We start from the raw sequence: 15,199 nt of genomic DNA, 5'->3' as shown, positions 1-15,199 counted from the left end.
CACTTACATGAGCACCTCAACGGGCGGTGCCGGCAGCATGGGTCATGATAGGATACAATACAGTATTGTGCATACTCCCCCTCACCGTCGAATCGGCCTGTGCTTCACAAAGTCGGTGTTTCCGAGTTGAATTTCTACTCGAGGGCTCGTTCCATCAGGATTGCAAAACCCTAGCTACCGTATGGAATACCTAGCACACCTGTGCCAAGCATTGATCATTATCCCTCAACCAGACTACGGTAACGAAGATGGGTATATTCGAGGGGAAGCACATTGCGTCTCTTTCATGAGAGGTCTTTGTTCGACATTCACCTGCACCACCATTTCAGCCCACCGAGATCGGTGTTCCCGAGCTAACGGGGAGAGGGTGGGGAGGTGGAGACAAGGTCGGGTTGATCTCACACTTCTACAGCTGTCGTCCAATACATTCCTGGGCGTCATGCCGTCTGCGCATAGAAAGCGGGGATCCTGCTCGACGCCTCGCCAAGGCCAAAATTTTTCGTGATCACCTGAGCCAGCCGGGAGGGCATCATTCGTTTTCTACGTCGTCTCACAAGAGATTGAATGCAAGGGCGGCGGCGACGTACCTTACCCAATGTCTATGGTATGTTGGGTACTTGAACTTCCAGACTCCATGTCTCGTCAAATGGAATGCGGCTTGTGGTGACTTTAGCACTGAGGAGAACAGCCCTCGTCCAAACGGAGAATATACACTCAAGTTGCTCACGTCACGGTTGTCACAAGAACCTGCTGAATGCTCTGAGTCCCGTTTCGAGGTGTGCACACTAACGTTGCGACCATTGAGTCGGGGCTTTTGCCAAGTGTGAAGGCAACTGCGGGGAGAGCCCCTCTGCAGGGGGTTGCGGCATCACTTTGGTCTCTGTCTGTGAGATCGATACTGCAGGAAATTCACTCCAAAGGATCGCCAACCTAGGTCGGCATTCGGAGAGCTGACGCTGACAAGGGATGAACGCACCGTCAGCTTTCGGTGTCCTTGGAGAGAGCACCGGGAATTGCATGGAGGGGCTCTCAAACTGCTCCCCGCAAAGCATCGATACTGCAAAACAAGTGAACAGTCTCCCCTTCAGAGGAACCTCAGTCCATTATTATACAACAAACCCCAGAGCAGGGTAACTGGACGTATTCTGCCGTTTGGATGCCGGCCGAAGGATGAGCATAAGCAAGAAGAGGAAAGCGGAGAGGTGTAACGTCACAAGGCCAGCCGACTTTCTTAGGGCCGAGCCAGTCGGTGCATCTCCGAGGAGATGAGTCTTTTGTGCAAAACGCTGAAGACAACGGAGCAACGGTGGCGGAAACTGCCGCCTTGCAGCGGCTATTCCTTCCCAACACGCTGTTGAAGCTTGATGAAAGTGGAAGGATCAGAACGCTGGGAGTACTCCGTTGACATGGCTCGTCGCGGAAGGCACTCTGTTCAAGTGCTGTAACGCAAGTACCGAAAGCTAACGGTGGGAACTCCGTGCATTCCCGATTCCCGATGAGGATGCATCGTTTTGTTTGGTTGGACTGGACTTTGACGCCCCAATAGGTAAAAAATCGCAACGTTCTCGAAGCCTTCTAGTGCCCCGCTAAACAGAAATGACGCGGTTTGAGTTTGTAGGCGTGATTATTCCATTGTCAAGGAGAAAGATTGCGAGTCGGTTATCTGTTTGCTCGCAACTTACCTCAGGTAGGTACTTGTACCTACCCTTATATTAAAGATTACAATTTGTCAGTAGATGAGCCGGTCACTGCCAGATGCTAGCTTCAATTCCTCCATGAACTTGTTCGCTCGTTACTAGTACTACCCGCTAGTAAGTAGTAAGCAATGAGACTAATCTCAGGCTCAGCTTTGAGTCCTTTGATACCCCTACCACCCCTAAAGCTGCTTACCAGTAGATAGGTCTTGAAAACAACATACTTAGGTAGGCAGGTACCTTCAGGTACCTATCTATGCCGCTAGGTTGAGCAGTCGACACCGAACTGCAACAAAATTCAAAGCAGGCTTTATATACTAGGTAATACTCCATAAGTCCAAGGACTCGTTGTGGTTCATGTTTGAATTCATTGGTGACTGTGGTCGACTCGTATGGGGCAAATCGTGATGATAAAGCACATTGTGAGTCTTGATTTTGTGGATCAAACACAGACATAGTCCGACCTGATCTACAGCTTCTTGGTACTCAGCTTAGCTACATCAACCCACGAGCAAATGGCTCCAACCCATACCCATTTGGTTGAGTACATTATGATCACGGTACTAGGCAGTCAAGTGCTTGTTACTGGTTCCGCGAACACTTCATCTTGGAGGCTAACAAAGCTCTATTCGGTCAAAATAACGAATGTGAAGAGTACTTGACGGAGAGCTTCGTAACTTGAATGTAGCCCCCAACCTCCCTGCCCCTTAGCTGATGCCTTCAACCTGAGATTGAAGTGTGCCTTCGAGATCAAAATGATGATCCCCTCCACAGTTCTTCGCAAGGTACCTAATACTAGTATAGTACCTAACAGAAAAGGCACCTGAGCGTTGTGGCAGTTGGGGCACTGCCCAAGCACTACTGTACTGTAGCTCTCCCAGCGAGGCGAAGTCCCCTCCCGATATCCATCCTTCGGAGTCCTTCATAATCTAAAACTTGCCGCCGAGATGGCCATTGACGCAGTTGGGGCACTGCAGAAGTAAGTATTCCGTTAGCTCTAGCATCATATACCTGGACAGAGCGCCCCAAGGGCTACTAGATAGAGACTTACACCACGGTCGCAGAGAGGGTAGGAGCCACTGGGGCAGTCGTAGCAGCACTTGCCGTCAAGACCTCTAACCTATTTCATCAAATGCCTAGTGAGTTCCTAGATCAGGCGGCGGCCAAGGGAAAGACGACATACGCAAAGTTGGCATTCCGAAGGCTGAAATGGCTGGGGTTCGCAGCATATTCGTGGGCTTGACGGGTTTCCTTGCGGACTCGGAATAGCAACCCCCAGAGCTGCCATGGTGGCGAGGAGAACTGCAAAGGCACGCATTATGATGACTTGTACACCGTGGCCCGAACTGAAAGACTGCAGTGGGGATTCGGATTGCGTTGAAAGTCGGAAATAAAGAGCGAGGGAGAGAGAAGCAAAGAGGCGGCTCGTCACTCCTTATTATACCTGTAGGTAAGGTAAGTAGGCAGGCAGAGGCAGGTCAAACTACCTAGTTACCTAGTAGTCAGCTCCTAAAGCATCGGCTGGAACCTTGTCTGTGAGGTCAGGTAATACTACGGAACAGTATCATGCCTTCCTACGGAGAGCCACCTGAGCCACCTATTACTCCGTACAGAAGAGTGACAGAGAAACGCGAGCATGATAGGGTGTTGTCAATGGCAGAGTTCCGTTCGGTCGAGTATTCGCCTAGACTATTGAATCCCACGGGTTCCTACCACAGGGGTGATTGAATGTTGCCTTGTGCTCTTGTTGGCTCCCGCACCACCTGAAGTTCATGCATGCGGCTCCGACCGCGTTACACTAGGGAGTTCCTGAACACAGCGGCATATATTCGTATTCCAGTCGCCGAGTCGACGAAGGATGCCGATCTACACTAGGTCCCAGCCGAGCGCGGATGATCCGGCATGTGGCCGGGGGTGATTAAGGTAGGAATAGGGCAAGGATTCACAGACTTGGTCCCCACACGGGACCCCTATCATTGAACGTAATGGGGGCGCTCTCGTGGTCACTGACCGCAACCTGCTCGAGAATCGGTATCGCTCCGAGATACACCGCCATTGCTTTTAGTCTGCTTTTGTCCCCAGTCGTTTTTGCAGATTGCTATTAGGGGTGCTAGAAAATACAAAAGCGTGGGCGTTGGCCATGTCGGAAAGAACCTCTGTCCGAGGTTCAGGGGATGGCATCAAGCCCTTCGGTGCTTCAGCTGGTTCACGTCGTCCACTTGCAGAGTGCTGGTTCATCTCGGGCTCAGTGCGCGGAACTTCCATCCTTCAGGAAGGGGGCTAACGTTAGGGGTCTTAGCTTGCCTTTGCTTTCTCTCCGACTGCGTGCCATCTGAATGACCTCCGGATGAACTGTCTGGGCGGTTATGAAGCCACGAAAGGGCAAATGTCACCTCATGTCAGGCGGGGATGGGCAAGGGGGAACAGGCGACTCTTGACGCCTAAGAGAGCGGGCCGCTACTCCACGCATTCCTCCAGGAGAAGACAACGTCTTCAGGTGGATCGAGTATCTGGCCAAGGACGAGAGCCTCCCACATCCCGAGTCGAATCGCTGGCCACATCAAGAACTACTGCCGTCAGGGTCACGATCAAGTCCTTCCCACCGTTGCGAGCGTGGTAAGGAAACCAGCCCTGGGAATATCCAGGTCGTGGGCGTTGAGGACACTGGCTGCCAGTGAGACTAGCAAGAAGTTGGGGCAGGTAGTCCTTGGTTGGCAAGTCGGGGCGGGAGCGTCTTGCACTGCCGGACGAGTGATGGCAAGCCGCATCGGCAGTTGTATCACTCAGCACGGATACCACGAATTCATGACGTTCTTGGTATGGGGATACAGGAAGAGCGTCCTGGAAATGCTGGACTTGTCGGCCCGTTGCAAGGTCTTTTGTCTCGTCACTGTGGTGATGCTGACGGCGAGTTCGCTGATCCGGTCGAAGTAATGGATTTTTGGAGAGAGCTTTCTCAAGCAACTTCCATCCTGCAGCGACTCCCGAACAAGACCAAACACCTACTGCTGGTGTCCACCACAGAACGGTCAGAACCACATGTTGTTTGTGTCAAGGGCGTGGTACGCGTCGCCGCGGTCCCAGATTGGTTTCCAGCTCGACGCGCCCGCCGTTCTGCTGGGTCAACCACCCCATGGACGACGTCGAGAGACTCGTGGTCGGCACTACCGGTGCGGAGGTGTGGGATTGAAAATCCAGTGAGTCGAAGATTGTTGCGGGTTGGTGACACGGGCCGCCTGAAGCTAAGAGTTGGCCTCGATGACCTGCAAGAGTCACAGGCCTTCCGCTGCGCCGCTCAAGACATTTGGCACATCGTGGGCAACTGTGGATAAGTGCCTGAGTATCCGCTCCATCCTGTTCCTTGATGGAGTCCGGCTGGGAGTTAAACACGTTGATCTCGTTAATCACTGTTTTGTTCCCAACGACTCACTGGTATACGGACGGGTATTTGGAGTTTAGAATCTACCTAGAAACGGCAAGTGACGTTGCCTGGCCCGTGCACGTGTGCAGGCGCGCCTCCAAGTTTCCGCCGCATGTGTTTTGGTCGCACAAAATCCCACTCAGGGTTTGTTTACTTCCTGACAAGACCAACGAATCAAACATCACCCCACCCATCGACATCCATGTCGCGCCCGGGCTTGACCTGACATCATTTCTCATTCCTCACTACCGAAAAAACCAACTTCTATCAATCCACCGATATCAACTATCTCTCTCTTCGCTTGAGATACCCGTTGGAAGATTTCACCTGTACTCTTCTTGCAGTGAGCGCTCGGCACCATGGCACGCCGTTCTGCGCGCTTGGCCAGCATGTCAAAGGTGTGTAAACGTCCCGTGTAAACAATGGGCGAGCGCGAAAGCCATCGTGTCTATGCTGAGAATTGATCCAGCTTGAAGATTCCCTTTGCTAACAGTCATCGCGCTCATCCTACAGGCGCCTAAGCAGCAGCCTACTGAAGCCCCGAATCTGTCATCTGTCGCCGAACGAGACGATAGCCCTGCCGAACACGCCGTGCAGAACATGGATGCCGTCGCTGCGTCCCGAATGCCCGAACCCAGAACACCTGGCCACTCATCGCCAATGAAGCCGCCAATGTCGGAAATGCATCCCAGCAAAGTTCACCCTACCATGGGCCCGCCCTCGTCTGGCTTGCGCCTTGGCTTTACCGACATTAAACCGAAGGCCAAGTGCGACGACAGCCTCCCCGCTGTGGCCCAGACCACGCCCTCCCGAGTTGCGCCGCCTTCCTCGCCGTTCACCTTCAGCTTCACCACGCGTCAGACTCCCTCAGATCTGAAGCTAGGACCCGAGGCTCAGCGTATGATGGAAGAACTGCGCGAGGATGCGGCTAGGATCAAGGCAGAGCTACTTGCTAAACGAGAGGCCGAGCAAACGGAGGAAGCAATGTCCAATGGACGCAAGATTGCCCCAGCGAAGGGAAAGGCCGGCAGATTCAGTGCTGCTCACATGGCCGAGTTCAAGAAAATGGACTCGATTGAGAACCACCCGTCAGCCTTTAGGGCGCAGCTAGGACGAATGACGCCGCTCAAGGCAGGTGTCAAGCGAAGCCAAGCCAAAGCGGAGCTTGACGAGCCCGAGGTGGTCCGCATCACACAGCCTACTCCTGCATCCACCACCTCCAAGGCCAAAACGCTTGCCACTATCAATGAGCCCGTGTCCGCCAAGCGTGCACGGCAGAACCTGGACGACGATGCTTCCAGCAAACGCCCGGTGTCCCGGGACGGAAGCTCCATTCCAGCACCAAAGCTGCCCGGCTCGGCCATTCCCCGGTCCAAGCCTAGTATCGCTTCCCTGATGACCCCGACAAAGTCGTCTCTGGCCAGATCAGCCAGCGTGAAGACTCCCGCCACAGGCTCACTCGCCACGTCGCCTTCGAAAGCCACCATCAGCGGAATCCCGCGGTCCGCTACGACCAACAACCTCTCTGCCGTGAACACGGCTACCGAGAAGGAGCCGACGCAACACCGCGAGATCAAGAGCCCCGTGAGCCGACTTGATAGAGTCAAAGCGATGCTCCGCGGTGCCAAGGCAAGCGCCACCAAAACCAAGAGCTCCCTCCCGCTGCCTTCGGCTTTTGCCTCCAAAACCCCTGCGCCTACTCGCTCGGAGAAGCAGCATAGTGTGCTGCTTCCCCTGACTACACCCGGCCGCAAGCTTACCAAGCGCGTCGCCTTTACCCCGGAGACGCAGCGCGCCGCGCTCGCGCAGAACTCCCCGTCCCCGATCAAATCAAGCATCCCTCAGGCCGCCAAACCCAGACAGGTCCTGGGAGAGGTGCACTACCCGTCTCTCGACGGCATCATGGCGGCCGAGCAGCAGACCGAAACAGCCGAAGGCGACGTCTCGTACCCAGACCTCTCAGCCTCAGTCAAGCGCCCCCTCCCAGCACCTCCCAAGACCTTCAAAACCGGCTCCGCCGAGCCCTCGGTCCCCAGCGAATTCACCTTCCGCAGCGACCACACCATCAGCTTCGGCAGCGCCTCCAAATCCTTTGGCTCCTCCCCCGGACAGGCCAGTGTGCGTGCCGTCCGCCCCTCGATCCTCCCCTCGGAACACATGCCGGGCAGTTTCCCCCGGTCGACATCCACCGCGCCACCCCCACTAGCAATTGTCGAGACTTCCAACTCCAGCCCGAACAAGGAGAACGAAGCCCCTCGCAGTGGTAATGGCAATGGTAACAGTGTATTGCTAGCCCTACCACACGGCATGACCAATAAAAAGCGCCACCGCCGTGTGAGCACTGATGAAGAGGAGGCTGAGCGCGAGGCCGCCGAGAGAGCGGCCAAGAAGCGCAGGCAGGAGGTTGTGCCCGAGGGGGATGCGCTGCTTGCTCCGAGATTGGTTGCTGCGGCGGCTGGGAATGGAGGTGGGAGTGGGAGTGTGAATGGGATGGGAAAGAGGTTGGGTATGAGTCTGAGTGCCAGCCCTGTCAGGAAGACCAACAACAAGATGGTGGGTGCGGGAGCGGGAGGCGGTACGCCGAGTCCGATCAAGAGGGGCAAGGGTATAAGTCTTAGTCGGCTGAACATGCTTGCCAGGCCGAAGATGCGGAAGTGATTTTCCTTCGGAAGGAAGGTTCGGGGGTGAGGGGTGGTTGGGGGAGTCGGGTTTTTGCCTGATGGTGACATGACATCCACCGGGCCCCATTCGGCATTGAGCATAGCATGCCGGCTTGAGCTTCTGCCGGCTCGTTTGGGACGTCTTTTCTCACATCATACCATTGTCGGGCGTTTCTGTGGGGTTTCGTGTTGTTAGTATTGCATACGGCATTCATCGGTTGCGAGGGTTCTGAATCGGCTCCGGCTTTGCAAGGGGAATGGGCAGGCATCAGGTACCTCAGGTATCTGATACCCCAGGCAGCACCCTTACTTACCTTACTTACCTTACTTACCTTACTCACTCCAGCCTGGGGGCATGCCCTCTTCTCTCTTCCCTCTCTCCACACAAAGCCTGGGGTTGTTCTGTTCTGGTTCTGGTTCTGTTTTTCGTTATGTACGGATCTAACATTTCCTCGGGTTGATGAGGACTTTCATCATCGGTGTTTGCTGGCGGTGGCGTTCGGGGTGGTTCAGGAAAAAAAGGGACGGGGTTGGAGTTTGCCGGATGGGTGCTCAGTCTGGAGGCAACGAACGGGCTTGTGGGTTTACTGCTGTGTTTGGAGTAACTGGGTTGTTTGTAAGAGTACATTCGCTATGGTATCGTAGTGGCTATCATACGTATCGTGTTCTATCAAAATGTTGTGATGGTATATTGGTGAATAATAAACAGTACGACCGGAATTGTTCGCGCTGGTCTTGCAACTGGGTAGGTGAGGGCGGGTTCTCTTCTGAAGGCTTGTTCTATCATCACCCTCCTTTCTATAGGTGATTATTGGAGTCTCCTTGGAGACAGATGGATGATTGGTGCTCGCGAGTTGGGGTCTTGACTTGGTCGAAGGAGATGCTGGGTCGCTGCTGGTCGCGGCGGTACTTGTCGGGATCAGGTAAGTTGGAGGGGTTTTCTCGGAATGACGCCAGCAGGATTGGATAGCTGAGGTTGATAGAGTCATGAGTAGATCAAAGGAAGCTATAAGGAGGATGGTGAGGAGGAAGAGGAGGATGGAGATATTGGTGTGGCTTTTGTGGGTATAACTGGCGACAGGTGTCCGGATATTCCTGACATGGGGGAACAGGAACATAGTTTTCATCTTGTGAGCACTGGCACAGAAACTGGACAGTGTATGGTTCATCATACGCTATTATTACCCTAGATATCTTGCGGCACCTTATAAGCAACTCAAATGCTGGAAGTTGCCGGACGGCAAGCAAATTCAGCAAATGCTAGAGGAATGCTTCTTCCCCATAGTCCCCGAACCCCCCATGAGCCTTGCTCAGATGCTCATAGCACTGCTTGCCGCTCTGAAAAGTGGCCATACAGTTCCAGCAAATGTGCGTCCCGCAGCCTGCGCAGGTCATGTGGTTACAACCATACGTCTTTTCAATAGGCGTCTTACATTTCGGACAATCCTTGATTCCGAGACGCTTCTTCGCCTCCTGCAACGCGGCGTATCCTCCAGATACCACGTCTTGGTGCTCAGCACAGGTCATGCCCACGTGAGAAGCATGACAACTTGTGCACACGGACGTGAGGCAGTCCGGACACGTAAAGGTGAGCCCCGACCCCGGCGGAGAAGCTCGGTATATCCGGGGACAGTCAGGCTTAGGACAGTTCCGAATCGAGTCTGGTCGGCGTCGTGTGTACGCTTCGAAGGAGGCCTCTAGCATTTCCTCGAACGTCTGAGAAGAGAGGTGTTCCTGCAACTCGGCCAGTGTCAGGTCTTTCTTGCATCTACCTGAATCGCCTTCGCACTGGAGCCGAAAGTCAGCATTCCCGGACGTCGCTCCAGAAAAACAGAACCGCTCAAAGCAATCCGCGCAATAGATATGTCCGCAACTAGCACTGATGGGGTTTTCGGCTTCGTTCCAACAGATGACACAATCGGATGCCTCAGAAATTCTCTCTCTGCCAACTGTAAGAGCCTCTGCCTTTTTGAGGCTAGAAACCATGTCGAGAGCAGTGCGGTAATCTTTGTCGGAGCCCGTGACCAGAAGACGTTTCGGCTTTGAGATGATATCAAAGGTAACCTTCTCCCCGAGGATGTTGGCCATTGCCTTGAAACCTCCCAAGCACGCCCATGTAAACTGCTCGTCGTTAAGAATGATAGCGTTCAACGTGGAGGTGTCTTCTTTTGCCATTTTAGCGAGATGTACTTGGGCCTCTTTACACTTTTCGACCGGGCCAAACAAGTGCAGGCGAGACAGTCTCTTGTCCCGCAAGATGACAATGCCAAGGGCCTGCTCCAGATCCTTTAGTTTCTGGAAAACACTTCCACTGACTGTGAAAGCAGGCGTCCATATGACGTTGTCGTTCTCGGTTGCCACTTGCCCAGACAGGATGCCCTCGAGAGTTTGCTTCGCCGCGGCAACGGCTTCCTTGTCTTCTCCCTCCAGCCTCAGAACGCGATATCGGTTCGCCTTTGAGGGTTCGTAGGGAGTAAATAAGACATGCTTGGCAAGCCAAGAAGGGGACTTCGCGTCAATTGCTGTCTGTACGGCCTTGAATATGCGGTCGAGGACTTTGAAGCGGGCGGTATAGAGAGCTTGGACGGCGAGCTTGGGTTTACCGTCTATGAGCGGTGTGGTCATGGTCCAGCCATTGAGAGAGGCCGCTGCTGTAGCAGCATCACCATCTTGCTGGAAACGCGCCTTGACCTTGACCCTTTTACCTCCTGGAGTTACCGCGTCATCCCACCACTCCAAGGGGCCGATCTCCTGAAGCTTTACTTTGACCAGAGCCTTTGGTTCCGCCGGGTTACAAATGTAGCTTGGTCTTCCAAGCTCGATGTGGGTTGGCTGTAAGTTCCATGGAATGGTGTCTTTGACATCCATGGGGCTCGCATCCGCAGGAACCCCTGTAAGCATAACAGTCCATGGCTGCTGGTTGCGAAACTGAGTTCTAATTGGTCCATGAGTCTTGACGGTCTGATTGCAGATTGTGTACGATTTCGTCTCGAATCCATCATGGACTCTCTGGGCAACTGATTTGGACTGGCGGAAGTTCAACCAAACGGTTTTGAAGGGACGATACCAAGAGCAAAGGACCTTCTTGCATTCAACCCTTTGAAAGCTGGCCCCTGGGGCCATTGGCGGATTTATGGAGATGGCCTTTATTGTGGATGGAGCTGTCCTGTCTCCAGCACCGGGCCTTGGAGCAATGGCGTTGCAGAAACGCTTTGCGAAGAATGGGTCCTCCACACAAATGTCGGCAACGGGGTGAGTGTCGTCTCCGAGAGACGACACCCGAATGCTCTCGGCAAGCACCCCAAAACCCAGTTTGCTAAGTAACTTGGAGATGCTGGCCTGATCGCTGCCCGGTGGCAGCATACTGATTCGGACCGCAGAGAAGTCGGACTGAAAAGACGTCTTTCGGACGACGACCCCATCTCCGAAATGAACAGCAACGCCATGTAATTCCCTGACCCAGCTATCAGGCTTAGTTTCGGGCTCGGGTTCCTCCTATGCATTGTTAGTGCAATGTGAGACAATGGGACGAAGATGCCATAATATCGCATACCAGGTTAACGGCAGCAGCATGACCTGCCACCGAGCTTTCACCGTCGGTATTGGAGTGAGAGAAAGGACAGCTGCTGCCTTTCAGGCAATTGCCCCGTAAATGGAAACGGCAAGGAACCTGATTCCTCGTATCCTTCTGCTCCACCGGGGGTGGAAAGCCCCTTCCCTCTTCATTACGACTGGCGGTGGCGCTTGCCGTTGGCGCTGAGATGGTGCCGTGGGCAAACGGGCATGTCTCTCCGTTGCGACAAGTCCCTCGAGCGTAGAATACACATGGAATCTTGTCTCGCTGTCTAACGGACTCGCGGGCTGTGGCGAGACGCCAGGCAGGGCGAACGGTTTCTTTCTCCATTACGGAGGTCTTGAGATAAGGATGGAGAGAAGCATTTGTTGGAGCTTCCTCAGCTGTGCCCAAGTTCCAGACGGCATGGTTTTATTGGTGTCGAAAGTGAGGCCTACAGCGACTCGAACAATACCCCGCCTCGTTGCAAACGCAAAGGATTGGACAGAAGGCCGTTGGTAGCACAAGGCACGGATTGCGCAGCTTTACCTACCTACCTTATCTGAAAGAAATGCATGGCTTCATATGATGAGTACCTATTGCAGTATTTGTCAAAATTCAGCGAAAGCTGCGACAGCCATGGAAATTCTGAGGCAAGCAGCAAGATATTGCCTGGTGCAGTGGTGATGCTTGGCAGGTGTAGTTGGAAAAGCCTGTGGGACTCGAGAAGCAGTCAGCCCATGGTTGCTAGGCAACGGGGACACCCTAGGCGGGTAAATAACCCCCATCCATCCATTTCGAACCTGCACATCCTGGGAGCTACAATTGCGACTGCAACCACATCAACGACTTGTCGACCTCCTTTTCCTACTCTTGCCAGTGTTGCTGGTATTTGTCATTACAACTCGTGTACAATACCTCATCCCGAGTCGAGCTTCACAATGGCGACGAGGACATTGGAAGCGCGCTTTGAGCGCATGTCTGTCAATGACGAGAACGACCACAGCGACAATGGCCGACTGTATCAAAAGCCAAAGGTTCGCCAGCAATTGATTCAGCCTTTCGGGCACTCATATAGCTAACTCTCCCCGACTCCAGGCCATCGGCTCCTCCACAGCACAACTCGTCCCGAGCAGCAGCAGGCAAAACTTGCTCAAGGTTGCCTTACAATCACAAAGTGCAAACACCGTCACCGCCACAGTCACTCTACCCTCCAAAGCCGCTCAATGGAAGAGCTCATCAACTCTTCCGAGCAACCCGTCCTCGCCCAAAAAGGACAAAAATTCGTCTCTATCCTCCCGCAGCTCCGACGAGCTTGCCCTTAGCGAGCACACATCATCTTCTTCCTACGTCGACCAACCCTTGACCCCAAAGCAATTCCACCTAGGCATGTTCGAAATCGGCCGACCGCTCGGCAAGGGCAAATTCGGACGAGTCTACCTCGCGCGCGAGCGCACCAGCGGCTTCATTTGCGCGCTCAAGGTGCTTTACAAGTCGGAGCTGCAGCAGGGAAGCGGCGTCGAGAAGCAGGTGCGGCGCGAGATTGAGATCCAGAGCAACCTGCGACACCCCAACATCCTCAAGCTATACGGCCACTTCCACGACGCCAAGCGCATCTTCCTGATCCTCGAGTTTGCCGGTAAAGGCGAGCTCTACAAGCACCTACGCCGCGAAAACCGGTTTCCAGAGTGGAAGGCCGCCCAGTACATCGCCCAGATGGCGTCCGCGCTGCGATACCTGCACCGCAAGCACGTTATTCACAGAGATATCAAGCCTGAGAATATCCTGGTTGGTATTCATGGCGAGATCAAGATCTCCGACTTTGGCTGGAGCGTGCACGCGCCCAACAACAGGCGCAATACGATTTGCGGTACCCTGGATTACCTGCCGCCGGAGATGATCAAGCCGGGCAGCCGGGACAATTGGTACAACGAGAAGGTGGATCTTTGGAGCTTGGGCGTCTTGACGTATGAGTTTCTGGTGGGCGAGGCCCCGTTCGAGGACACGCCCGTCATGACGCACAAGCGGATCGCAAGGGCCGACATGACCATCCCGGAGTGGGTGAGCAAAGAAGCCAAGGATCTTATCAAAAAGGTATGCATTTCCGTATGAATATCCGTGGAAAAGCGTCCCTGCTGACGTATTGATGCAGCTTTTGGTGCTCGACCCGGAGAAGCGGCTGCCTCTCGAAGAGGTCCAGAAACACCCCTGGATCATCAAGCACTGCGTAAAAGGCGAAAGGGCGGCAAACAGGGAGAAGCCGCTCAAATAGCCGAACGTTGACATTTAGCTATGCTTGTGCCTGTAAGAGTAGAGTAGTGGCGTTCCGGAGTCAGGGAAGCGGGGGAACCACATTGAAGGCGTTACTTGTGCAGCGGAGCGGGCCTTTGTCTGTCTATCTTCATATGTCTACTTGATTTCCAACGCTGCTAGGTCATGAGAGAAGCTCATTATAGTATACAAGCATTGAATTACACCAGGTGGACCAAGATCGTGTGGCAGCAACTCAGCGATAAATTTCCTCAAACGGCCGTTTGTCTGAGAAGCACGAGTCCCAGACCTCGTTGACCACCTTGGTCGCTTGTACATCGTCCTTACACGTCGGCCTCGCCATGACAGACTGAATCGCCCGCTTCCGCACGCAGTCTTGGAACTGCTGTGTGAGCGTCCAGTTGCCTCGTGTCCATGATTCTCTCACCCACCGGCATTCCCCGCTGAGCATCGACGCGCGGATCTGTAAATTGAGATTGTTTCAGTCAGCCTTGCCCTAATCCCTCGCTTAGGAAGGAAATAAGAACCTACCTCGGTACAAGCCGCATGCCTCAACCCCTTCCCCCCCTGCCAATCCACCTTCCACCTGAGATGATCCCACGCATGCACCATCTCATGGGCCAGTGTATCCTCCAAATGCCCGCGATCCCTCATCTCATTGGCACAAATCAAAATCCCATGCTCCGGACTGAAACCCCCGGACTGACGAACAACTGTCCCATCCTCGGCCACACGAGCCGGACACCGCCTGCACACGACGTTGTTCTTGTCCAGCTCGCCGTTGAGCGCGGCGACTTTGTCCCGCAAAAACCGGATCACGGGCGAGTAGGCGAACAGGTAGTCCCGGTCGGCCTCGCACCGCGCACAGTCGCGCGCCTCGTTGGCCTTGTACCGGTCCTCTCGGTAGTGCTCGACCCCTTCGGGTGTGATTTGGTGGGTGTAGATTTTGAACAGGTTGATCCACCACTTTACTTGCGGGTCGTAGCCTGTTCGGGCTGGGTCGTTTTCGAGGAAGCGTGGGATTGGGCGTGGTGGTTGTTGTTGGGAGTGTGGTGGGGTCTGGGGCTGAGAGCTGGGGGAGCTGCTGCTGCTGCTGCTGCTGCTGCTACTGTTGCTGGGGGGTTGTGAAGGTGAGAAGGTTGAGGGTGCCGCTTCTGGTGGTGATGTTGATGTCGAGGCCATTGTGAGAGCGGGCTGGAGCCGAGTCTCGGTTTTGTCTACTTCATCCAAGCGCCTGAAGCTTCAATGGTATTGTCCTTGTACAAATGAGTACACCTCGAAAGTCGAGGATGATGTTGTAGGCTCGCGTTGTATGTATACGAGGCCGACAATTAAGGGTTGTTGCAGGGTTGTTGCCGTCGAAAATTACCTATGTTTGATGAATCGGGAATGGACGTTCCCGTCTTCTTTCTGCCACATCTTCCCCAGAACATGTGGAACAAAACCGGCTGGGCCTGACCCACAATTTGCACGCCCTTCCGGGCGGTGAGGCCCAGCTACAGGGCGCGTTCAGCGCGGTCAACCGAACTGGGCAAGTAGGCCCCGCCCGATGTCGGCCAATCGACCACTGTCACCGGCTCTGACAGACCCTCATCCTGTG

General features: G+C 54.3%; 7 protein-coding genes across 7 annotated transcripts; 4 read left to right on the top strand and 3 right to left on the bottom strand.

Annotated features, from left to right (window-relative positions):
* Positions 1-2,345: 2,345 nt before the first annotated feature.
* N656DRAFT_777571 (uncharacterized protein) lies at positions 2,346-3,092 on the bottom strand. Its single transcript, XM_064814847.1, has 3 exons — positions 2,878-3,092; positions 2,746-2,814; positions 2,346-2,665 (listed from the first exon to the last, which is right to left on the bottom strand). Exons 1-3 carry the CDS (start codon positions 3,010-3,012, stop codon positions 2,624-2,626), a joined length of 246 nt encoding a protein of 81 aa, XP_064671942.1. The 5' UTR covers positions 3,013-3,092; the 3' UTR covers positions 2,346-2,623.
* Positions 3,093-4,413: 1,321 nt separating this feature from the next.
* On the top strand, positions 4,414-5,129 carry N656DRAFT_588265 (uncharacterized protein). The gene has a single exon (XM_064810199.1). It carries the CDS (start codon positions 4,514-4,516, stop codon positions 5,024-5,026), a length of 513 nt encoding a protein of 170 aa, XP_064671941.1. The 5' UTR covers positions 4,414-4,513; the 3' UTR covers positions 5,027-5,129.
* A 345-nt stretch (positions 5,130-5,474) lies between these two features.
* Positions 5,475-7,773, top strand: N656DRAFT_796845 (uncharacterized protein; the record flags this gene model as incomplete). Its single annotated transcript, XM_064817571.1, has 2 exons — positions 5,475-5,513; positions 5,629-7,773. 2 exons carry the CDS (start codon positions 5,475-5,477, stop codon positions 7,771-7,773), a joined length of 2,184 nt encoding a protein of 727 aa, XP_064671940.1.
* Positions 7,774-7,902: 129 nt separating this feature from the next.
* N656DRAFT_588257 (uncharacterized protein) lies at positions 7,903-8,297 on the top strand. The gene has a single exon (XM_064810198.1). The coding sequence runs from the start codon at positions 8,033-8,035 to the stop codon at positions 8,234-8,236; it is 204 nt and encodes a 67-aa protein (XP_064671939.1). The 5' UTR covers positions 7,903-8,032; the 3' UTR covers positions 8,237-8,297.
* A 640-nt stretch (positions 8,298-8,937) lies between these two features.
* Positions 8,938-11,989, bottom strand: N656DRAFT_728789 (uncharacterized protein). The gene is made up of 2 exons (XM_064812604.1): positions 11,329-11,989; positions 8,938-11,270 (listed from the first exon to the last, which is right to left on the bottom strand). The coding sequence occupies exons 1-2, from the start codon at positions 11,677-11,679 to the stop codon at positions 9,036-9,038; spliced, it is 2,586 nt and encodes an 861-aa protein (XP_064671938.1). The 5' UTR covers positions 11,680-11,989; the 3' UTR covers positions 8,938-9,035.
* Positions 11,900-13,918, top strand: N656DRAFT_777567 (kinase-like protein). Its single transcript, XM_064814846.1, has 3 exons — positions 11,900-12,365; positions 12,427-13,422; positions 13,481-13,918. Exons 1-3 carry the CDS (start codon positions 12,270-12,272, stop codon positions 13,598-13,600), a joined length of 1,212 nt encoding a protein of 403 aa, XP_064671937.1. The 5' UTR covers positions 11,900-12,269; the 3' UTR covers positions 13,601-13,918.
* On the bottom strand, positions 13,719-14,896 carry N656DRAFT_777566 (mitochondrial inner membrane protease ATP23). The gene is made up of 2 exons (XM_064814845.1): positions 14,131-14,896; positions 13,719-14,062 (listed from the first exon to the last, which is right to left on the bottom strand). Exons 1-2 carry the CDS (start codon positions 14,779-14,781, stop codon positions 13,835-13,837), a joined length of 879 nt encoding a protein of 292 aa, XP_064671936.1. The 5' UTR covers positions 14,782-14,896; the 3' UTR covers positions 13,719-13,834.
* Positions 14,897-15,199: the final 303 nt, after the last annotated feature.

This window comes from Canariomyces notabilis, assembly GCF_033297395.1.
Source record: "Canariomyces notabilis strain CBS 508.74 unplaced genomic scaffold N656scaffold_6, whole genome shotgun sequence".
In the NCBI taxonomy this organism is placed as follows: domain Eukaryota; kingdom Fungi; phylum Ascomycota; class Sordariomycetes; order Sordariales; family Chaetomiaceae; genus Canariomyces; species Canariomyces notabilis.
This window is presented reverse-complemented; position numbering and strand designations above follow the sequence as displayed.

Coding starts and splice junctions, on each gene's coding strand:
- N656DRAFT_777571 (XM_064814847.1), bottom strand. CDS start 3,012: ATGCGTGCCTTTGCAGTTCTCCTCGCCACCATGGCAGCTCTGGGGGTT. Junction 2,815..2,877: donor CTTCGGAATGCCAACTTTGC/GTATGTCGTCTT, acceptor TTGATGAAATAG/GTTAGAGGTCTTGACGGCAA. Junction 2,666..2,745: donor ACCCTCTCTGCGACCGTGGT/GTAAGTCTCTAT, acceptor TTACTTCTGCAG/TGCCCCAACTGCGTCAATGG.
- N656DRAFT_588265 (XM_064810199.1), top strand. CDS start 4,514: ATGGGGATACAGGAAGAGCGTCCTGGAAATGCTGGACTTGTCGGCCCG.
- N656DRAFT_588257 (XM_064810198.1), top strand. CDS start 8,033: ATGGGCAGGCATCAGGTACCTCAGGTATCTGATACCCCAGGCAGCACC.
- N656DRAFT_728789 (XM_064812604.1), bottom strand. CDS start 11,679: ATGGAGAAAGAAACCGTTCGCCCTGCCTGGCGTCTCGCCACAGCCCGC. Junction 11,271..11,328: donor ATGCTGCTGCCGTTAACCTG/GTATGCGATATT, acceptor AACAATGCATAG/GAGGAACCCGAGCCCGAAAC.
- N656DRAFT_777567 (XM_064814846.1), top strand. CDS start 12,270: ATGGCGACGAGGACATTGGAAGCGCGCTTTGAGCGCATGTCTGTCAAT. Junction 12,366..12,426: donor GACTGTATCAAAAGCCAAAG/GTTCGCCAGCAA, acceptor CCCCGACTCCAG/GCCATCGGCTCCTCCACAGC. Junction 13,423..13,480: donor CCAAGGATCTTATCAAAAAG/GTATGCATTTCC, acceptor GTATTGATGCAG/CTTTTGGTGCTCGACCCGGA.
- N656DRAFT_777566 (XM_064814845.1), bottom strand. CDS start 14,781: ATGGCCTCGACATCAACATCACCACCAGAAGCGGCACCCTCAACCTTC. Junction 14,063..14,130: donor GGCATGCGGCTTGTACCGAG/GTAGGTTCTTAT, acceptor CTCAATTTACAG/ATCCGCGCGTCGATGCTCAG.